General features: G+C 35.1%; 1 protein-coding gene across 1 annotated transcript in view; it reads left to right on the top strand.

Annotated features, from left to right (window-relative positions):
- cac (calcium voltage-gated channel subunit cacophony) overlaps window positions 1-18,942 on the top strand; it is a 541,297-nt gene that overhangs the window by 502,976 nt on the left and 19,379 nt on the right. The window contains exons 29-30 of the mRNA XM_073975285.1: window positions 4,692-4,813; window positions 11,361-11,500. Of these exons, the coding sequence (XP_073831386.1) occupies window positions 4,692-4,813; window positions 11,361-11,500 (262 nt within the window). The remainder of the gene's footprint in view (window positions 1-4,691; window positions 4,814-11,360; window positions 11,501-18,942) is intronic.

Raw genomic sequence — 18,942 nt, 5'->3', positions numbered from 1 at the left:
GTAAAATAACCCTTTAAGAGAGACATCGATTTAGCTCAAACTTTGTAAATTGAAAAGTAAAATTGTAATATATTTAAATTCAGAAAAGTAAGTACAACACATTTAATTATATAGTCTGTAAGGAAAATATCCATAGACTAATAAAGAAAAAAAATATTTCCTACAGATTTGTATTATGTCCGAATATGTACTACATCGGATCACTCCTATGGGTACACCTACCCAATGTTTGGAAAAAATGCACTCGTCCTGGATCATTCTGAATTTTGTTGCAACATGTAGTTTTTTGCGGCCCTTTCCATCCTGGAAAATTTTCCCAAACCTACAGAAGTATTGTGTTAACTTTTTTTCGGGTACGTGGCTGAGGGTATATCTCTGTCGGCTCAGCTGACTGATACTTTCTTACTTGTTTTTAATATTTTTCATTAAGAAAACGAGTTACGTGTGCTGTTTTATGTATGCTGTGTCATTTCAACACAATTTTGTATCTGCACAGAAAAAAACTTTTCAACAAACAGCTCTATCAAAATTTTAATTTCGAAACTAAGTAAAATAATTAACTGCGTGAACAAAAACAGCACATCAGAAACAGATTTGAAAATAAACACGTTTGTAAATCATCATCAATTCAAATCGTCATAAATTTTTCTCTGTGTAGGATAAAGTTCTCCGGCAAAAAAAGATCAAACAATAGGCTGTTTGCTTGCTGAACTTTTTCAGACATAATAGCTTCGTTCCCGTACTTTTTAATAGTAAAACTCGTAAAAGAGAGAACTGTAAAAAAATTGTTCTCACACAAAAGTTTTTTGAAATAGTTCGGGAACGGAAAAATGGAAAATACGTCAAAAAACTGGAACAAATGTCAAAGTCGGCGTACCAGCCAATCAGACGCCGGCAACCATGTTACTTTTTTTACACGCTCAAATTTCTCGAGTAAAAAGTTTTTAAAGAGAGCGTAATTCAGCGCCATTTTTGTTTAAAGAGAAGTGAACGTTTTACAACTTTTTTGTGTGCGGGAACGGGTTTTCGGGTAAAATGTGTCAAAGTCTTAAAAATTGTAAATACTTTTTAGTTCTGGAACAAAGCTAATGTAACACTAGGGTTTGTCGGCAAAAAGTGAATTGAATATTTGCATTTGTTTATCACATCTTCATAAATTTTTTTCTGTGTATGATAACGTTCTCCGGCAAGAAAAGATCAAACAATAGACTGTTTCCTTGTCTGAACATTCCGGATAATTTTTTTCCTTTTTTTAGGGATTATGACATTCAGACATAATGTAACACTAGGGTTTGTCGACAAAAATTAAATTAAATATTTGCATTTGTTTATCAAACCGATATAGCCAATAGGGTTATGACTTTTCGAAATTTTTTCTCAAAAATGATTTCCTGCAGCACGGTTGAATCAACTTTTCAATATTAATCACTAAATTAACGTTTATTCAATTGAAATATAAAAAAGTTCACGCACATATCAATAAAAAAAACATTTTTTTTGAAAAAAATATATCCGACAACTGAGTGTCAAGGTTGCCGGCGTCTTAGCGTGCTGAGCCACCATCAACTTGTCAACACTTTAATAGACAATAATTCGACGCCTCCAAACAATAGTATGCTAAGTCGACTTAGCATGTTTTCAAGTTCTTTACATTTTTATATTTAACGTCCTTTAACTTAAATTCTGTCAAATTTTGGTAATAATCGGACAATCCGAACAGAAGTTATAAACAAATATTTACTTAGCATAGTACTGAAGGTCAAAGAAATTTCCAAACTTTTAGAGCTTGTCCTGCAAAACTCACTGTTCAGAATTAGCAAACTATTATTTGGAGGTGTCGAACGTCCTTTAACTTTAATTCTGTCAAATTTTGGTAATGATCGGTCAATCCGAACAGAAGTTATAAACAAATATTGACTTAGCATAGTACTGAAGTTCAAAAAAATTTCCACACTTTGAGAGCTTCTCCTGCAAAACTCACTTTTTAGACTTAGCATACTATTATTTGGAGGTGTCGAATTGATCATTAAAAATCTTCTGATATAGGAGAGCAATTTCTAATGACGTAGGAATAAAACTTACCATAGTATTTGTGAACATTGAAAAAAGGGATTACCAAGCAGTACAATTGGAAAAGTTTGGAGTTTCAATTAACTGACATAATTTCGCATATGCATTTATCTAATGAAATGCGATATATATACTAGTTACCAAGCTTTGCCTTCGTCTGCCAGAATAACAACATCCCAATACGCCTGAAGATCAGCTTAACCACCCGTGAAACGTAGCATAATGGTTGAATGCGTGGGACTTCAGTAGAGTCCTAATTTTTCAATGTATATAACAGGTTAAATATTAAATATCACTATAAATGACCTTCGCCTTAATAAGGCAAAAATAGAAAAAAACTTTTTTTCTCAAAAATTATTTTTGTTGCTCGAATGAATAAACTTAAGCCTACTAATAACAAAAAAATCAAATATTGAAAAATGTCACGTACAAACCACTTTGAAAATATTTTGGTTTTTTTTTGTTAAAACATATCTTAAAAAAAAACGTTTACGACATTTTTTGATTCTCAGAATTAAAGAACATTGGTTTGGTTATCTCATGTGGCTCTAAAGTTTATTTTCAATTACAGTGACTTAAAAAATTGCCCATAATTCTGATCAATTCAATTTAAAAATCATTTTGTGCGTGAGGGTTTTCACCGAATCACCTTATAATTAAGATTTTATGTAATCTTATGTAAAAACTCCCCAACAAACAATCGTACTGACATCGTAACGAAATCGGAACAAAATTCGCACGATACGTCCGATATCTGATCCGAAATCGTAACGATATCTTAACGAAAGTTGTATGAAGTGGTTGACATAATTTCGGAACGAAATGTCGGAGCGACATCGGATCGATTTCTGTCCGATTTCGTAACGAAATCTGAAGAAAATCCTTGGGAAATTCGGAAAGGAAATTTCTTTCCGACATTCGTTCCGCAATCGGAACGAAATCGGTATAAAATCTGAAAAATCGTTTAGAAATCGCTATGATACAAGGTTATGAGGTTGTAAAAAAGGCATAACCCTAATAGTCAAGTTATGTGCTTCATCATAGACATTATTCTATCTATTCGTTTAAAGGGAAGAAGATTTCTTTTGCTGTAAACGGATATTGGTGCGTTCCTCTTGCAAACTGAATCAAAGTGCCGGTCTTAATATGTTTTTTTTGCATTCTCTTTCTACTCTTCAAAATATTAGCACATAATCCTAAAAGCTGTCTATATTTGCGATCAATTTTAAAGGTGTTTATAGATTTTACGGTGATTAGCCGAATCCTCAGTAGCTCTAGATTTGAAGTTTTATTTAAGTGGTTCATTTTTTACGGTGACTTGTCACTTTGACCCCTTTTTCACGTTTCAGCATCGACAATACTTTACTAGGTTAATTAATATACATCGGGGCTCTTCAGAACTTTTTTAAAGGAAGAGTACTAAATCAAAGTATTTTATTACCACTCAGTAATATTTATGTATGTTGTCACAATGTGTGTTTTTGAACTTCTCGGTAATTACTATAAGACAAACTATAAATAATACACTTCTGTAATAAACAATAAATTAATAGACAACAATCAAAAGAAATATTTAAACAAATAGCTTCATGCCACCCATTATTGCACCACACTCAATGTACATAGAAACAGTATCACAATCATTTATCATTTATAATTATTGTGTTTTCGACATTTATCACTAATTTTTCGTTTTTATATAAATTACAAATTAAATGAAATTAAAAAAAACTATGGTAAGTATGGCTTTTGCTTCGCTGTAAATATGCCTTAATTTGTTACTCTCTATAAAATATTAGTGTGAATGCAAATAATAAATGTACAAACTTATATTCCAACAATTTGTAGATGCAAATAAAAGGTCACATCACAAATAGTGTGATTTATTTTCATTTCAATGCAAAGGAATAAAAAAATGTAGTTTTCGATTTATGCAAATATAATTTTCTTTTAATAAAAATATAGTTTTTTTCTCAAATTTTTATTTTCGGTAAAATTTATTTTTTTCGGTTTTATTTTTTCTTTTAAAACATTTAGTTCTAAATATAGGACAAATATACCAAATAGAAAAAAAATATATTATAAAAATTTATTGTATTACAAAAAATTGTGAAATTAGAAAACAAGAAATCAAAAACAATGGAATATGCTTTTAAGCAAACAAAGAAAAAAATTCATAATACAAATGACGTCATCATATGCAAATGAAATTTGTTATGAATTTTTATGTAGGAGTTCTCTATATATGGTTAGTTATCGTATGTCATCATCATTAGTTTATAAACTAAAACCAAAAACAAAATAAGTAGTACTATTTTCAATGAAATGTTTAAATGTTAATTATTAATTTTTAATATATTATTCAATATATATTTGAAATGTTTCATTCCTCCTTCCCCTTTATTCCGACAATCCTGCATTATAAACTCCAATAACCAAACAAAACCACAATATTGTTCTTACTAGATCATAATCCATACACTTTAAAGTTTTACTTAATATGTTCTAATTTGTTTTTCTATATTGTTATTTATTAAAAAACAACAACTATTTTGAATAATTTATAAACAAATTTTTAATATATTTGCATTATCTTTCCCCCATGCACGGAAATATTATAGATGCTGGAATTAAGGGATGCACCCAGGCATCCATCTCAGGAATCATTAACCGGTGCCGATGCTGGTCATTTACATCCTGGACACGCCTATCAAAATGGTCATCGCCGATCACCTAGTTTAAGGTAACTTTTCCATTTGCCCACCATAATTAAGAAAGAAATCTTTTCTGCTTACAGATTTCTGAGACTAATTTTCTTAATAATCTACGTGCTGCTTTTTCTCTATCTCTCTATCATGCTCATCAACCAACTACAATGTGGGTGGAGAAAAGATCTCATGCTGAATTGTGTTCAATTGAATTACAGAATTTTAATTACGAATTCAAAGGTTTATTTTTTCATAAAAATTGTTAGGGTGTGGGAAATGATTCTATGTTTGCATGGTTGAAATTGGATATGTTGTCCAAAGAGTAATGAACGTTGTGCCCTCTAATTGTTCGTATAAATAATGTGTACTCCCTCTAAGCATTTGCCCTGAGAATAGTGTTCAATGTGTATGATCTGAAATTGTTGATTTAAAGTGAATATTTTTGTTTTTTAGTTTTAAAGATTATTTCTATATAAACGAACAAAACAATTACTCCAAATTGTTTGCTGGTGCAGAGAACAGCACAATTTGGTAAATGCATATTGCAATCAAAACTTTGACGTAATATAGAAGTAATCTTTTACCGATACTTTATCTTTTTTTATTTGTTTCATAAATTGCGTAATGGAATCTAACTGCATTGAATACTAAAATATTTGAAACATTTTTCACACAGTAACTGAAATTTTCAAAAAACTTTCCATGCTACACCCCGCTAATAATAACAACTATTAACTCAAGAACTTGCTTTCCAATCGATCAACGACTACCTAAAAGGCTGGGAAAGAACTTTTGCCACCTGGTCCACATTTAAATTGATTTGTAGGCATTTCACATTTCTCTTAATTTATAATTACAATTAAATACTATATTTTATAATTTATATATTTTATTCTATATTTTATATGTTATATATTGTTTTTTATATTTTATTTTATATTTATACCCTCAGCCTTTAGGCTAAGGAGGGTATATACACTTTGATACGATGAAAATGTGCCTCATCGAAATAATGGTTTTAGACCCCAAGTATGTTTGGACGAAATGTGTTTCAGACAATTTTGAGTCGATCTAGCCATGTCCGTCCGTCTGTCTGTCCTGCTGGCTGGAGCGCACGATAACTTTCGAACGGATGAACCGATTCGGTTCAAATTTTGGCTTTCGTAATATTTTGCCCAAACTTAGTTTAAGTTCGAAGATGAGCTACATCGGTCCACTCCTTCCGGTACCTCCCCCACAAAAGTTCGAAAATGTTCGGAAAGTTTGTGCGCACCATAACTCTTGAAGGGAGTGACCGATTTGGCCATACTTTGTATAGCGTAAACTTTCTACCAGAGTAATATGAGGTTCCAATATGGTCTCAATAGGTTCACTCCTTCGGATACATCCCACACAAAATTTCGGAAAAGTTCAGTTTAGGGCCATCTCTCCAATCGCTTTGATTTTTGTTTCAGCAACTTGTATTCACTGCCCTCCATACGACGGTACAAGTTTCATCAGGGGTAAGTCCATACTTCCTGAGAAAATAGCATGAAAGTTGCAAAAAAAACCCCTATGACACCGTGTGATGTGGTTGGAGCGCAAGAGAACTCTCGAACGGATCTGCCGATTCGGTCCAAAATATGGCCTTAGTAATATTTTGTCCAAACATAGTTTGAGTTTGAAGATAAGCCATATCGGTCCACTCCTTCAGGTACCTCCCCCACAAAAGTTCAAAAATGTTCGGAAAAATTGTTCGTACGGTACTCCTGAAGGGAGTGGCCGAATTGGTCTATACTTTACACATCCTAATAAATGTACCAGATATAGATCAGGTTGAAATATGGACTATATTTGTCCACTCCATCCGGTACCTCCCACACAAAATTTCGGATAAGTTCACTTTACGACCTTGAGAATCACTTTGATTTTTGTTGAAGCAACTTTCATTCACTGCCTCAATTACGACAGTAAATGTTATTTCAGGGACAAGTCCATACTTCTTGAGCAAACAGCCCGAAGAGTGTAAATTCCTTTCCTTTTTATATCTCCTCCGCAAAACTTTTGATCTTTAATCCTAATCAACATTTTTGTCGGTTCTAACGGCCAAAATTTTTAAAACTCCCAAAATACATATGTATTTATATACACAGGCTGAGGGTATATCTCTATCGGCAAAACCGACTGATACTTTTTTACTTGTTTAAATTTGTTTGTTAGATGGCTTTTATATTAAACAGAACGTCTTGTTCCATAAGCCGAACTAAGAACAGATTTCCAAACGCACCGATCTTTTACTTTACTTTTGCAATTTTGGATGCCATGTTTGGTGATATCTTCTTCAACTTGGTCTTTCCATCGGAGTTTTGGCCTTCCCTTGGGGCGTATACCGTTGAGTGGCTCGTATTCAAATGCTTTTTTGGCGGGGCATCCTTATCCATCCTGCTGACATGGCCAAGCCAACGCAATCGTTGTAGTTCGATACGTTTTACTATATCGATGTCGGTCGGCTGGTATAGCTCGTGGTTCATACGACGTCGGTATTCACCGTCAACGCATATTGGTCCATAAATCTTTCAAAGAATTTTTCTCTCAAACACACCAAGTTCTGCCTCATCTGCTTTCGCAAGTACCCATGCTTCGGATAGTATCGGATAAGTACGGATAGTATCAGTGTCTGGTAGAGTGTAAGTTTTGTTTGACGAGAGGTGGTTTTACTTTTAAACAGTTTACTTAGACCAAAGTAGCGTCTGTTGGCTAATATTATTCTTCTTTTGATTTTAAAACTGATGTTGTTCGTTTTATTTATGGCGGTGCCGAGGTAAATAAAGTGATTTACTACCTCAAAATTTTAGTTCTGAACGTCAACCCTTGGTCCGAGTCTACTGGACGTCTTGCGTGTTGATACCATAAACTTTGTCTTATCACCGTTGACTGCCAGACCCACTTTGGCAGACTCTTTTTCAATTTTCGCAAATGTGGCTGTTACGGATCGAGTTGATCGACCTATTATATCAGTATCGTCTGCGTAGGCCAGTAACATTATATCCTTACTGTATATACCCAGCAAACCAAATGTCTGATGTCCGACACGTCTGAACAATTTCGGAAGCAAAGTCGTTCAGATTTCGTTCCGATTTCTAAACGATTTTTCGGATAGGAAATAGTTCAGATTTTGTACCGATTTCGTTCCTATCCGAATTTCCCAAGGATTTTCTTCAGATTTCGTTACGAAATCGGACCGAAATCGATCCGATGTCGCTAAGACATTTCGTTCCGAAATTATGTCTACAACTACAACTTTCGTTAAGATATCGTTACGGATCAGATATCGGACGTATCGTCGGAATTTGGTCCGATTTCGTTACGATGCCGGTACGATTGGTTTGCTGGGTAGTGATATTTTTATCTCTATCGGTATATACATTCGCTTCTCGTATGACCTTTTACAATAGAATGTTAAATAGGTCAGACGATAGGCTGTCACCTTGCCTAAAACCTCGTTTTGTTTCAAAAGGTTCCGAGAGGTGCTTTGCTACTTTAACAGCTGATCTTCTATTAGCCAATGTCATCCTGCATAATCTTATAAGTTTTGCAGGGATACCAAACTCTGTCATGGCTTGAAATACCTTTGATCGAATTGGGCTGTCGAAGGTGGCCTTATAGTCGACGAACAGGTGGTATGTGTCGATATGTCTTTCGTGGGTCTTCTCTAGTATGTGGCGCAGTGTGAAGATTTGGTCAATTGTCGATTTACCAGGTCTAAAACCGCATTGGTATGACCCGATAATGTTATTGACCATGGGTTTTAAACGTTCACAAAGCACACTTGACAGCACTTTGGATGCGATTGGGAGCAGACTTATGCCTCTGTAGTTTGTACACACCGTCTAATCTCCTTTCTTGTGTACGGGACATAGAAGGCTGAGGTTCCAATCGTTGGGTATGCTCTCTTCCTGCCAAATTTCGGTAATTAACTGAAGCATACTCCTTATCATCAGTTAATGCCACCGTGGTGCAATGGTATGCACACCCGCCTTGCACGCAGTAGGTCGTGGGTTCGATTCCCCGGCCAGGCAACATCAAAATTTTCAACGGTGCCAAAATACCCCTCAGTAATGTAGGCGACATTTCCTGAGTGTTTCAGCCATGTAAAACTTCTTTATAAAGTGGTGTCGTAAGACACGCCGTTCGGACACGGCTATAAACAGTAGGTCCCATATCATTGAGCTAATATGAATCGGGGTGCACTCATTGATATGAGAGAAGTCTCCCCTGTCCCGTCTGGGATGTTTGTGGAACAATTATAAATATATAATTATTATATACTCCTTATCAGCATTTCGCCACCGGTCTTGAACAGTTCGGCGGGCAGCCCATCATCTCCTGCTGATTTATTGTTTTTCAGCCGATTAATTGCTGTCATGACCTCGCTTTGGCTAAGTGGAAGACATTCAACGTCGTCGTTTGCGATTGGTTCTGGTGTATCTTCATCGCAGCCCATATTCGATACTAAGAGATTCATGAAATGCTCCTTCCAGATCCTCAGTACGCTATCTGTATCAGTTACCAGATTCCCTTCATGATCTTTGCAGGAGAATGTGCCTGCACCATACCCTTCAGTCTGGTGTTTTACACTCTGGTAAAATTTGCGAACTTCATTCTGACTCCTGAGCATCTCGAGTTTCTCACTCTCACTTTTTTCTTGCTTTTTCTTTTTTCTTCTGAATATACGCTTCTCCACTCTCATCTTCACACGATATTTTTCTTTCGCGCTTCGTGTTGCTACTGAATGCAGGGTTGCTCTGTATGCCGCGTTCTTTTCTTCAGTAGCCTTACGGCACTCCTGATTGTACCATAGATTTCTAGGTGGTGGTTTTTGGTACCCAAGCACAGATTTTGCGGCAGTTTGAAGTGAGTGGGCTATTGTTTGCCACTGCGCTTTCACATTATCGGGACAAACAGTTCCGTCTTCCAGCATGTGAGTCAGTTGGGCGGAATAGGCTTGTGCAATCTGTTGTGTTTGCAGCTTCTCGACATCCAGCTTCCGTCCTGTGTTAAATCGCACTTTTGCCGCCAAGGAAATGGTCCGAATCGATGTTCGCTCCTCGAATCGATCGGACATCTAACACACTGGACGAGTGTCTTCCGTCTATCACAACATGATCAATCTGGTTTCTTGTTTTCCCATCTGGGGATATCCACGTGGCCTTGTGTATGTCGAGGTGTTGGAATCTGGTACTGCTCACTACCATGTTTTTTGCCGCTGCAAAATCGATCAGCCTCATTCCGTTGTCGGATGTTACTGCATGAAGGCTGAACTTTCCGATCGTGGGACCAAAAATATTTTCTGTCCCAATTTTAGCATTAAAATCTCCTAGAACAATCTTAATGTCATGGCCAGGGCAGCGGTCATATGCTCTCTCTAGGCGCTCGTAAAATATATCCTTGGTCTGTTCGTCTTTCTCTTCGGTCGGGGCATGGGCGCAGATGAGACTGATGTTAAAAAAATCAAATTTGATATTTTATATTTTAAATTTTTTATTTTATAATTTAAAACTAATATTTTTAATTTTATATTTAAATTTTATATTTTAAATTTTATACTTTATATTTAAATTTTATGTTTTATATTTTAAATTTTATATTTCATATTTTATATCTTATATTTTATATTTTAAATTTTATATTTAAATTTTATATTTTAAATTATATGTTTTATATTTTTTATGCAATATTTTATATTTTAAATTTAATATTTTAAATTTTATATTTTATGTTTTATATTTTAAATTTTATATATTATTCTTAAATTTTATATTCTATATTTTAAATTTATTATTTTAAAATTTTAAAGTTTAAATGTATTTTAAATTTTATATTTAAATTTTATATTTTAAATTAAATACTTTATATTTTAAATTTTATACTTTATAATTTAAATTTTATATTTTAAATTTTATATTTAATTTTTTTTATTTTAAATTTTGTATTTTTTGTTTTATATTTTAGATTTTATATTTTATATGTTTATGTTTCGATTGTTTTCCAGAAATCTTTTTTACTGAACATTTTTTCTCTAGATTTTTGAAATCATGCATTATGTATCTAGAATTGAAAATTATAAGCATTAGCTGATTATCATCATACTCTTGAGCTGTCTTCGATCTTTTCGTCTCGTAATTTGTTGTATTCTTCTTAGGTCATATTTCATGAAGAATTTGTATATTCAAAATTATAAAGCCCAAAATGCGAAGCTGCTGATCTTTTCTCTCCCCACCAAAACGAGAATAATAATACCTCATCGCCATCAACTAACTAACTTTTCTACGGCAAATTTAAAATCTTTTCTATATAACTGAAGCTTTCATCAGCACTGCTTAAAAGTCTCTACAACAAAACATCACGCATTAATGCCGGCTAGTGATAAACTAAAGATCTCCGATTTAGGATACACCCTAAAAACCATTTACATTACCTACAAATCTGAGATCTTTTGTTTTAGCTAGCCCTAGCTGTTATACTTCTTCTTCCTCTTCAACTAATTGTGGACTGTGTGTGATTTCATTGACAAACAACAAAAACAACTCTTCTCTTTTATAGATCACCAAGTCCTCGACGGCGTGGCCATCCATACACACATCATGATATTGGGTTCTCTGATACTGTATCTAATGTGGTGGAGATGGTCAAGGAAACCCGTCATCCAAGAGGATATGGTCATCATGCGCGTTATCCAAGAGGTATTTAATTTTTACAAATTGAAATTAATTACAAAATTTTAAAACTACTGTTAAAATATAAATTTTCTAAAACAAAATATATATTTATACAAATAAAAAAATATTTTAAATTAAAATTATTATTTAAAATTTCCTATGGCTTTTTATGATTAACAAAAAAAAAAACATTCATATTTTTTCTACATTTATTTTTTATTTTATTAGGCATGTTTATTGTAAATTTATATTTTTGAGTTTTTTTCTTTCTTCTGTGTAATTTTTCCCATTACTTGATATACATAAATAAACTACTGAAAACATTGTGGATTAAAACAACCAACCACACTAACACATTAAAAGAAAAATGTTGAACAACATTGAATTTAAACAATTGCATGACACTATTTCAATGTTGTATGTTGTTGTAAAAAAGCAACATAATGCATAAGAAGAAAAAAACAAACAAACAAAAATCCCATTTCATGCTCAGGGTGCAAAGTGTCAATAAATTGTTGTCGTATTTGTATATTTTACTAATTACTAATGGAAAAGGTCACACTTTACACTAAGTAAAAACATATTCCAGCGCACAACACTTTAAACTTTCCACATATTTACCATTATTTTTTATATTTATAATCTTATCCAAAAGACGTATTTTTCGTAAGCCTGTCAAATAATCAAAACATAGTAAAGGTTAAAGTTTATAAAGGGAGACACAGTGGTGCTGCATGTTTGAGATCCGCTTGGAATTTTCAACAGCTAAATAATGTAAAGTGAATATAAATATAAAGGGATTGTATATAGAGTCATATTTTTTATTAACGTAATTTTTTTCTTACCAATATCTAAGAGGCTTAATCTGAAATGGTAAGAATAATTGCCATTAAGTATAATTAAATAAGATAAAGTTTTGTCTCAATTTAGATTTAAAATATTGGGAATATTTGGCAATCATTCGAATTTTAAAGGTTTATTTTCTTCATAAGCGATATTTACCAACATTGTAAGTGTAGGGGTATTATCGAGGAAAGGCATTTTCGGTCTCACACCTCGGAAATTATTTAGAGAAAATATAATGTTGAAGTCATGATCACAATAACTACCCTCTATAAAAATGGGATTCTTATGGTTTCTCACAGTAGTGGGCGCTTTATGCAAAGGTGGATTCGAAACCCAACACATTAGCCTTTGAATTTAAGTGTTACCCCTATTTATTACTTTCAACAAATTGGAAAACAATTATGGGCTTATTTTGTAGAGCAGTTAGTATAGAATATGCCCCAAAAAAATTTTAATCCAATCGGAGTGAAATTGGCTGAGATTTGACCGTTCAAAATGGTAATTTTTTAAATAAAACGGTAAATTTTGTTCTTTAAAAGCGATATTTTGACATTGAAAATTCAAAATTTTTTAAATAGAATTTTTAAGTTCTATTTCAGCGATGATGTTCTTAAAATGCTCGTAAAAATATATGAAAATCGGTCCATTAGTTCTCGAGATAAAGTTGGATTTTTGCGCGCTTAAAAAAATCGAAATTTTGACATTGATAGTTCACATTTTTTTAATTCTCATTCGCTTAAAAACAAAATTAATATGTTCATAAAATGCTCACTAAAATACATATATTCAGATCGGCCCATTCGTTTTCGAAATATCGTTTGCACCGCACCGTGTTTAAGAAATCGATTTTCGTGGCTAAAACCCCAATCTTTTGTCGTCACCGATTGCTAACTTCCATACGGGTTTCGATAGTTAACATGTTGAAACTATGGAAACTACAAAAAATTAGGTCAAAATATTGGAAGGTGTGGGTGTGGCGTGCTCCTAAAAACGACCATTTTTCGCAATTATGGAAAATGTGTAATTTTTGCAACTTTCTGGAGAAAGAAATAGGTATTTCTCGGAAACTATTATAGATATTGTTTAGATTATTGTTTGTTATAGATGTTTACGTTACTAAGGTAGGATTGTTGTCTTTAAGAACCGTTTCAATAAATTACAGTAGAGTTTACACGAAGTGAGCTCTTTTATTTTTCCTCAGGTACTAAATTTTAGTGAAATTCCAAATTTAGTAGACTAGAACTTTTAGGGAATAGCTTGGAACAAAGTTTCGTTTTCACGGAATGATGCGACATACATATATTCATATGTACGCGCCCCTTTCCGTCAGATGAGCACTTCTTTTTTGATTTTTTATACCCTTCACCGTAATATGGAGGGTATAATTAAATTTATCATTCCGTTTGTAACACATCGGAATGCTCGTCGGAGACCCTATAATGTATATATATTCTTGATTAGTATAAATGGAGGGTATAATTAAATTTGTCATTCCGTTTGTAACACATCGGAATATTCGTCGGAGACCCTATAATATCGATTTAACCATGTCCGTCTGTCTGGCCTCAATATCCCACCAAAATGGCTGCAATTTGGCATTTAGTTTTCCATGGAGGCATAAAGTATTCCAGATAAGAATTATCAGTTTAGGTCCAGGCTGAACCTTCCGATTTTCGCTAATTTGAAGATTGTAACCAGATTTTCTCACCGAAATGAGTGAAAATTTGTATTTAGTCTTGTTTGGGGTTAAAAAACTTTTCCCTGGAAATGCATCAGCATAGTTCCACGTTTTGATATAGCCCACATATAACGGTACCTCCTGATTTTCGGTATTTTCAAGGTTTTATCCATATTATCTCATCGAAATGACTGAAATTTGTTATTTAGTCTCTTCTAGGGGCAACAACTTTCTCAAGAAAATTTGTCAGTATTGGTCCACGTTTTGACCTAGCCCATACCAGAACAACTCATGGGGGATGGTATAATAAGTTCTTCATCTTCTGTTATTCTTCATTTCCTGTGGAGCATAGGGCCTCAACCATTCTTTTGTATCGAACTCTGTTGTGCGATGCTTGATTGACGTCGTTCCATGAATAGTTTGCAGCTTGTAGTTCTGGACCGATCGACCTTCTCCACGTTTTAGCTGGTGCACCAACACGCCGGCCTCTATACTGGGGATTCCAACGAAGCGCTTGACGAGCAATGTTTTCGGCAGGTCATCGTACGGTGGGACCATCTAGCAGCATTTCCGTTGACAAACCTCAACGGGAGCTGCCCTTTGATTGGCGATGTTCAATAGTTCAGCATTTCGTATTCGGTTCGGCCACCAAATGTTTAAAATTTGCCGCTGACATTTGACATCCGTAAGGACAGATTTCACATTCGAATTATATATGCGAAGCTTGGTGTGTGTTGAGATTTGTCGAGATCTACAAATAGGCTGAAGCATCCCGAAAGCAACCTTTGCTTTATTTAATCGATCGTTGATGTCTTCTTCAGCTCCACCCTTTATCGTTATTTGGCTACCAATGTAATTGAATTTTTCCACCCATTCGATGTCAACATTGTCAATGCGGATGTGTGAATCCGAGTTCGCTCCATAGCCACCCGGCATGGACTTAGTTTTTGAGATGTTGATTTAGAGCCCGACTGAACGCGACTCTTTTTTAATGGATTTGATATTTTCCTGCAGGTGACTAGTTACTTGGCTCAGTAGACATACGTCATCAGCGTATTCCAAGTCTTCCAGGTGTTTAAACGGCGTCCACTGGATTTTACGTCTGCCATTCAAAGCTGGACGCATTACATCATTGATGGCACGAATGAAAAGTATAGGTGACAGAATACATCCTTGTTTTACCCCTGTTTTGATCTCAAAAGACCTCATGACCTTGATTAAATTGAGAATTTTAGGTGATATGTTACGTCGTACCAGAATATTCCATAGAGAGAGTCGGTTAATACTATCAAAAGCTTTCATGAAGTCTATGAATGCCAAGTATATTCTTGTGCGAAACTCATAGCATTGCTCCAATACTATTCTTACAGTGTTAATAAGGTCAACACAGGAACGATTCGCTCTGAATCCAAATCGCTCATGATAGGTTTGTTGGTGTAATTTGTTTTCCGCACAATGTCCTTGATATGTTGTATAGCGATTTGACGTCGCCTATTCTTGTAGCTAGTTCAGCTTGGTTTGCTTGTTCATCAATCCATTGTCGTTTGTCTCTTTTTCCAGACTTTTTATACTCATTGACAGATTTTGATAGAGTGTCATAGGTCTGTAAGTTCCATTCTTACTTGTTCAAAATACATGGGTAAAAATGTGTGTTTTTTTCTATACCTTTTCACATATAAATTATAGCTTTTTTACTTACTTAATTACTTAGTTGGCCCATTACGGAACATTTGTTCCATAGACCGAACTAAGAAAAGATCTCCATTCCTCTCTGTTTTTCGCTTGATTTTTTGGAATACCGCGCCTTTTCATTTCTTCATCCACTTGTATGCTCCATCGAAGCTTAGGCCTGCCGATTCTGCGTGCACCGCCATGTGGCATGTATTCATACGCCTTTTTAGCGGGTTCATCATCGCTCATTCTCATGATATGGCCTATCCAACGCAATTGTTGCATCTCGATACGTTAACCTATATTCATGTCTTTGTATAGCTTATATAGCTCGTGGTTCATACGACGTCGATATTCACCGTCAACGCAAATCGGCCCTTAGATATTTCGAAGAATTTTCCTCTCAAACACACCAAGCACTGCCTTATCTGCTTGCGCAAGTACCCATGCTTCGGAGCCATACATTAGCACGGGTAGTATCAGCGTTTTGTATAGTGTTATTTTTGTTTGGCGAGATGTGGCTTTGTTTTTAAATTGCTTACTTAAATCATAGTAGCATCTGTTGGCCAATACAATTCTTCTTCTTCTTTCACAACTGATGTTGTTTGTTGTGTTTATGGCAGTGCCGAGGTAGACGAAGTCTTTAACTACCTCAAAATTGTAGGTACCAACTTCCACAGTTGGTCCGAGCATTATGGACGCTTTGCGCGTCGTCACCATCAATTCGGTCTTTTTGCCGTTTACCGCCAGACCCACTTTCGCAGATTCTGCTTCGACCTTCCTAAAGGTATCACTTACTTCCTCTACTGATCGTCCCATGATGTCTATGTCATCAGCATAGGCAAGTAACATGTGGCTACTGGTGTAAATTGTGCCATTTCGTTTGACATTTGCATCTCGTATTACCTTTTCCAGCAAAATGTTGAATAGGTCACACGAAAGGCTGTCTCCTTGTCTGAAACCTCTTTTGGTACAAAATTCTTCGGAGAGGTTCTTTGCAATTTTAACTGAGGACCTAGTATCAGTTAAAGTCATCTTACAAAGCCGGATGAGCTTTGCGGGGATACCAAATTCAGACATTGCATGGAATACCTTTGATCGGAGGGGACTGTCGAATGCTGCTTTATAATCGACAAAAAGGTAAAATGTGTCGATCTGCATCTCTTGGGTCTTCTCTACTACCGCAGGGTAAATATCTGGTCAATGGTGGACTTGCCAGGTCTAAAGCCACATTGGTATGGTCCAATTATTTCGTTGACCATTGGCTTTAGTCGTTCGCAGAATATCCCTGACACTATCTTATAGGCAATAGGGAGAAGACTTATGCCCCTATAGTTGGAGCATACAGTCTTATCTCCTTTCTTGTGGACGGGACATAGGATTCTCAGGTTCCAATCGTCGGGTACGCGTTCTTCCTGCCAGATGGTGCTAACTAGCTGATGCATACACCTTATCAGCGCGTCGCCTCCGGTTTTAAACAGCTCGGCTGGTAAGCCATCGGCTCCTGCTGCTTTATTATTCTTCAGCCGGTTGATTGCTGTTTTTACCTCATCTTGGCCGGGCGGTATACGTTCTATACCATCTTCTGGGATTGGATCTGTGGTATCATCGTCTTCGCTACTATTGGATACCAGCAGATTGGAGAAATGTTCCTTCCATATCCTGAGCACGCTATCTGTATCTGTTACCAGATTACCTTGCTGGTCTCTACAGGAGGATGTGCCTGTACCAAAGCCCTCTCTTTGTTGTTTTACTCTTTGGTAGAATTTTCGGACTTCATTCTGGCTCCTGTACATCTCGATTTTTTCACACTCCCGCTTTTCCATTTCTCTATTTTTCTTGCGGAAAAGACGTTTCTCTTCTCTCCTTTTCTCCCGATATCTCACTCGTGTGCTACGCGCTGCTACTGATAGCAAAGTAGCTCTATATGCCGCATTTTTCTCTTCGGTAGCAGCACGACACTCCTGGTCATACCATGTATTCCTTGGTGGAGGTCTCTGGTATCCAAGTACTGATTTTGCGGCTGTTTGCATGGAGTGGGCAATGTTTTGCCATTGTCCTGATATGTTATCGGGACGAGGAGTAATTTGATTAAGCAGTTGGGCCAGTTGAGTGGAATATGCTGTGGCTATCTGTTGTGATAGCAGCTCACCAATGTCCAACTTCCATGTTGTGTCTGTTCGCACTTTGTTTGCTACGTTAAATCTGGTACATACCTTTGCTGCAACAAGGTAGTGGTCCGAATCAATGTTTGCGCCTCGGAACGATCGTACATCCAACACGCTCGATGAATGTCTTTCATCTATCACAACATGATCAATTTGATTTCTTGTTTTCTGAACTGGAGACAGCCAGGTGGCCTTATGAATATCGAGATGATTAAATCTGGTACTGCTAACTACCATGTTTTTGCAGCTGCAAAGTCTATCAGCCTCATACCATTGTCAGATGTTTCACTGTGGAGACTGAACTTTTTTACACAAATAGAAATTTTTAATTTATTAGTTTTTATAAGAGTAATATGAGTTTTGTGAAAACAAAAGGAGTATTTCGTTTTTTAATTTTGAAAAAAAAAATGTTCCAAAAATGTTTTTATTTATTTTTTTATTTTTATGTTTTGCTTATTGGTGTTTGACCTTTTTAAATAGGTAGAACATACTCGTATATGAAATATATGAAAAATAACTCAAATTTTAAACTTTGACCTTGAAACCAATGCAACTACTAGACCGAATTCGAATGTTTTTAAAGCATCGGAAAGCTGATTATGTTATCTGTCGAATATATGAAAATATCTCTATCCCTTCAAAAGTTACAAAGTTTTAACAAGGAAAAAACTATTCTGAACCACGGTGCAAACGGTTTTTACAAAAAAAAAAAATTCGCAGATATCCACTTACGACAAAACTATGCAATATTTTTCAACGACTAAGTAGCTTAAAGTGTGACCTTTCAGATGAAAAAAGATCTACTTAAAAGTACTGGTAGTTTCTTTGAAAAAAATTCATGAAAAATGAGTTTTATTTTTGGTCTACACAACAAGGGATAACCCCTTAAGGAGCGGAGCAGACTCATTCCGTATTTCGGTATTTTCAAACTATGAAGGCGTACGATTGCACTAAGCTATGTCTCCTTCAAAAAATCCTATTATCATACACTTTCCCTGTGAACATTTACATAGTTGCCTATCATCCGCCTTCTCTATTTTCTATATGAATGCATCAACAAATTACTATGTTTTGATATTTGACACAATCTAGGGAATAAATGC

The sequence above is a fragment of the Musca autumnalis genome, unplaced genomic scaffold (assembly GCF_047663935.1).
Source record: "Musca autumnalis isolate F117 unplaced genomic scaffold, ASM4766393v1 scaffold_3, whole genome shotgun sequence".
Lineage (NCBI taxonomy): Eukaryota > Metazoa > Arthropoda > Insecta > Diptera > Muscidae > Musca > Musca autumnalis.
Note: the sequence above shows the minus strand (reverse complement) of the source record. Positions and strands in the feature narration are given on the sequence as shown.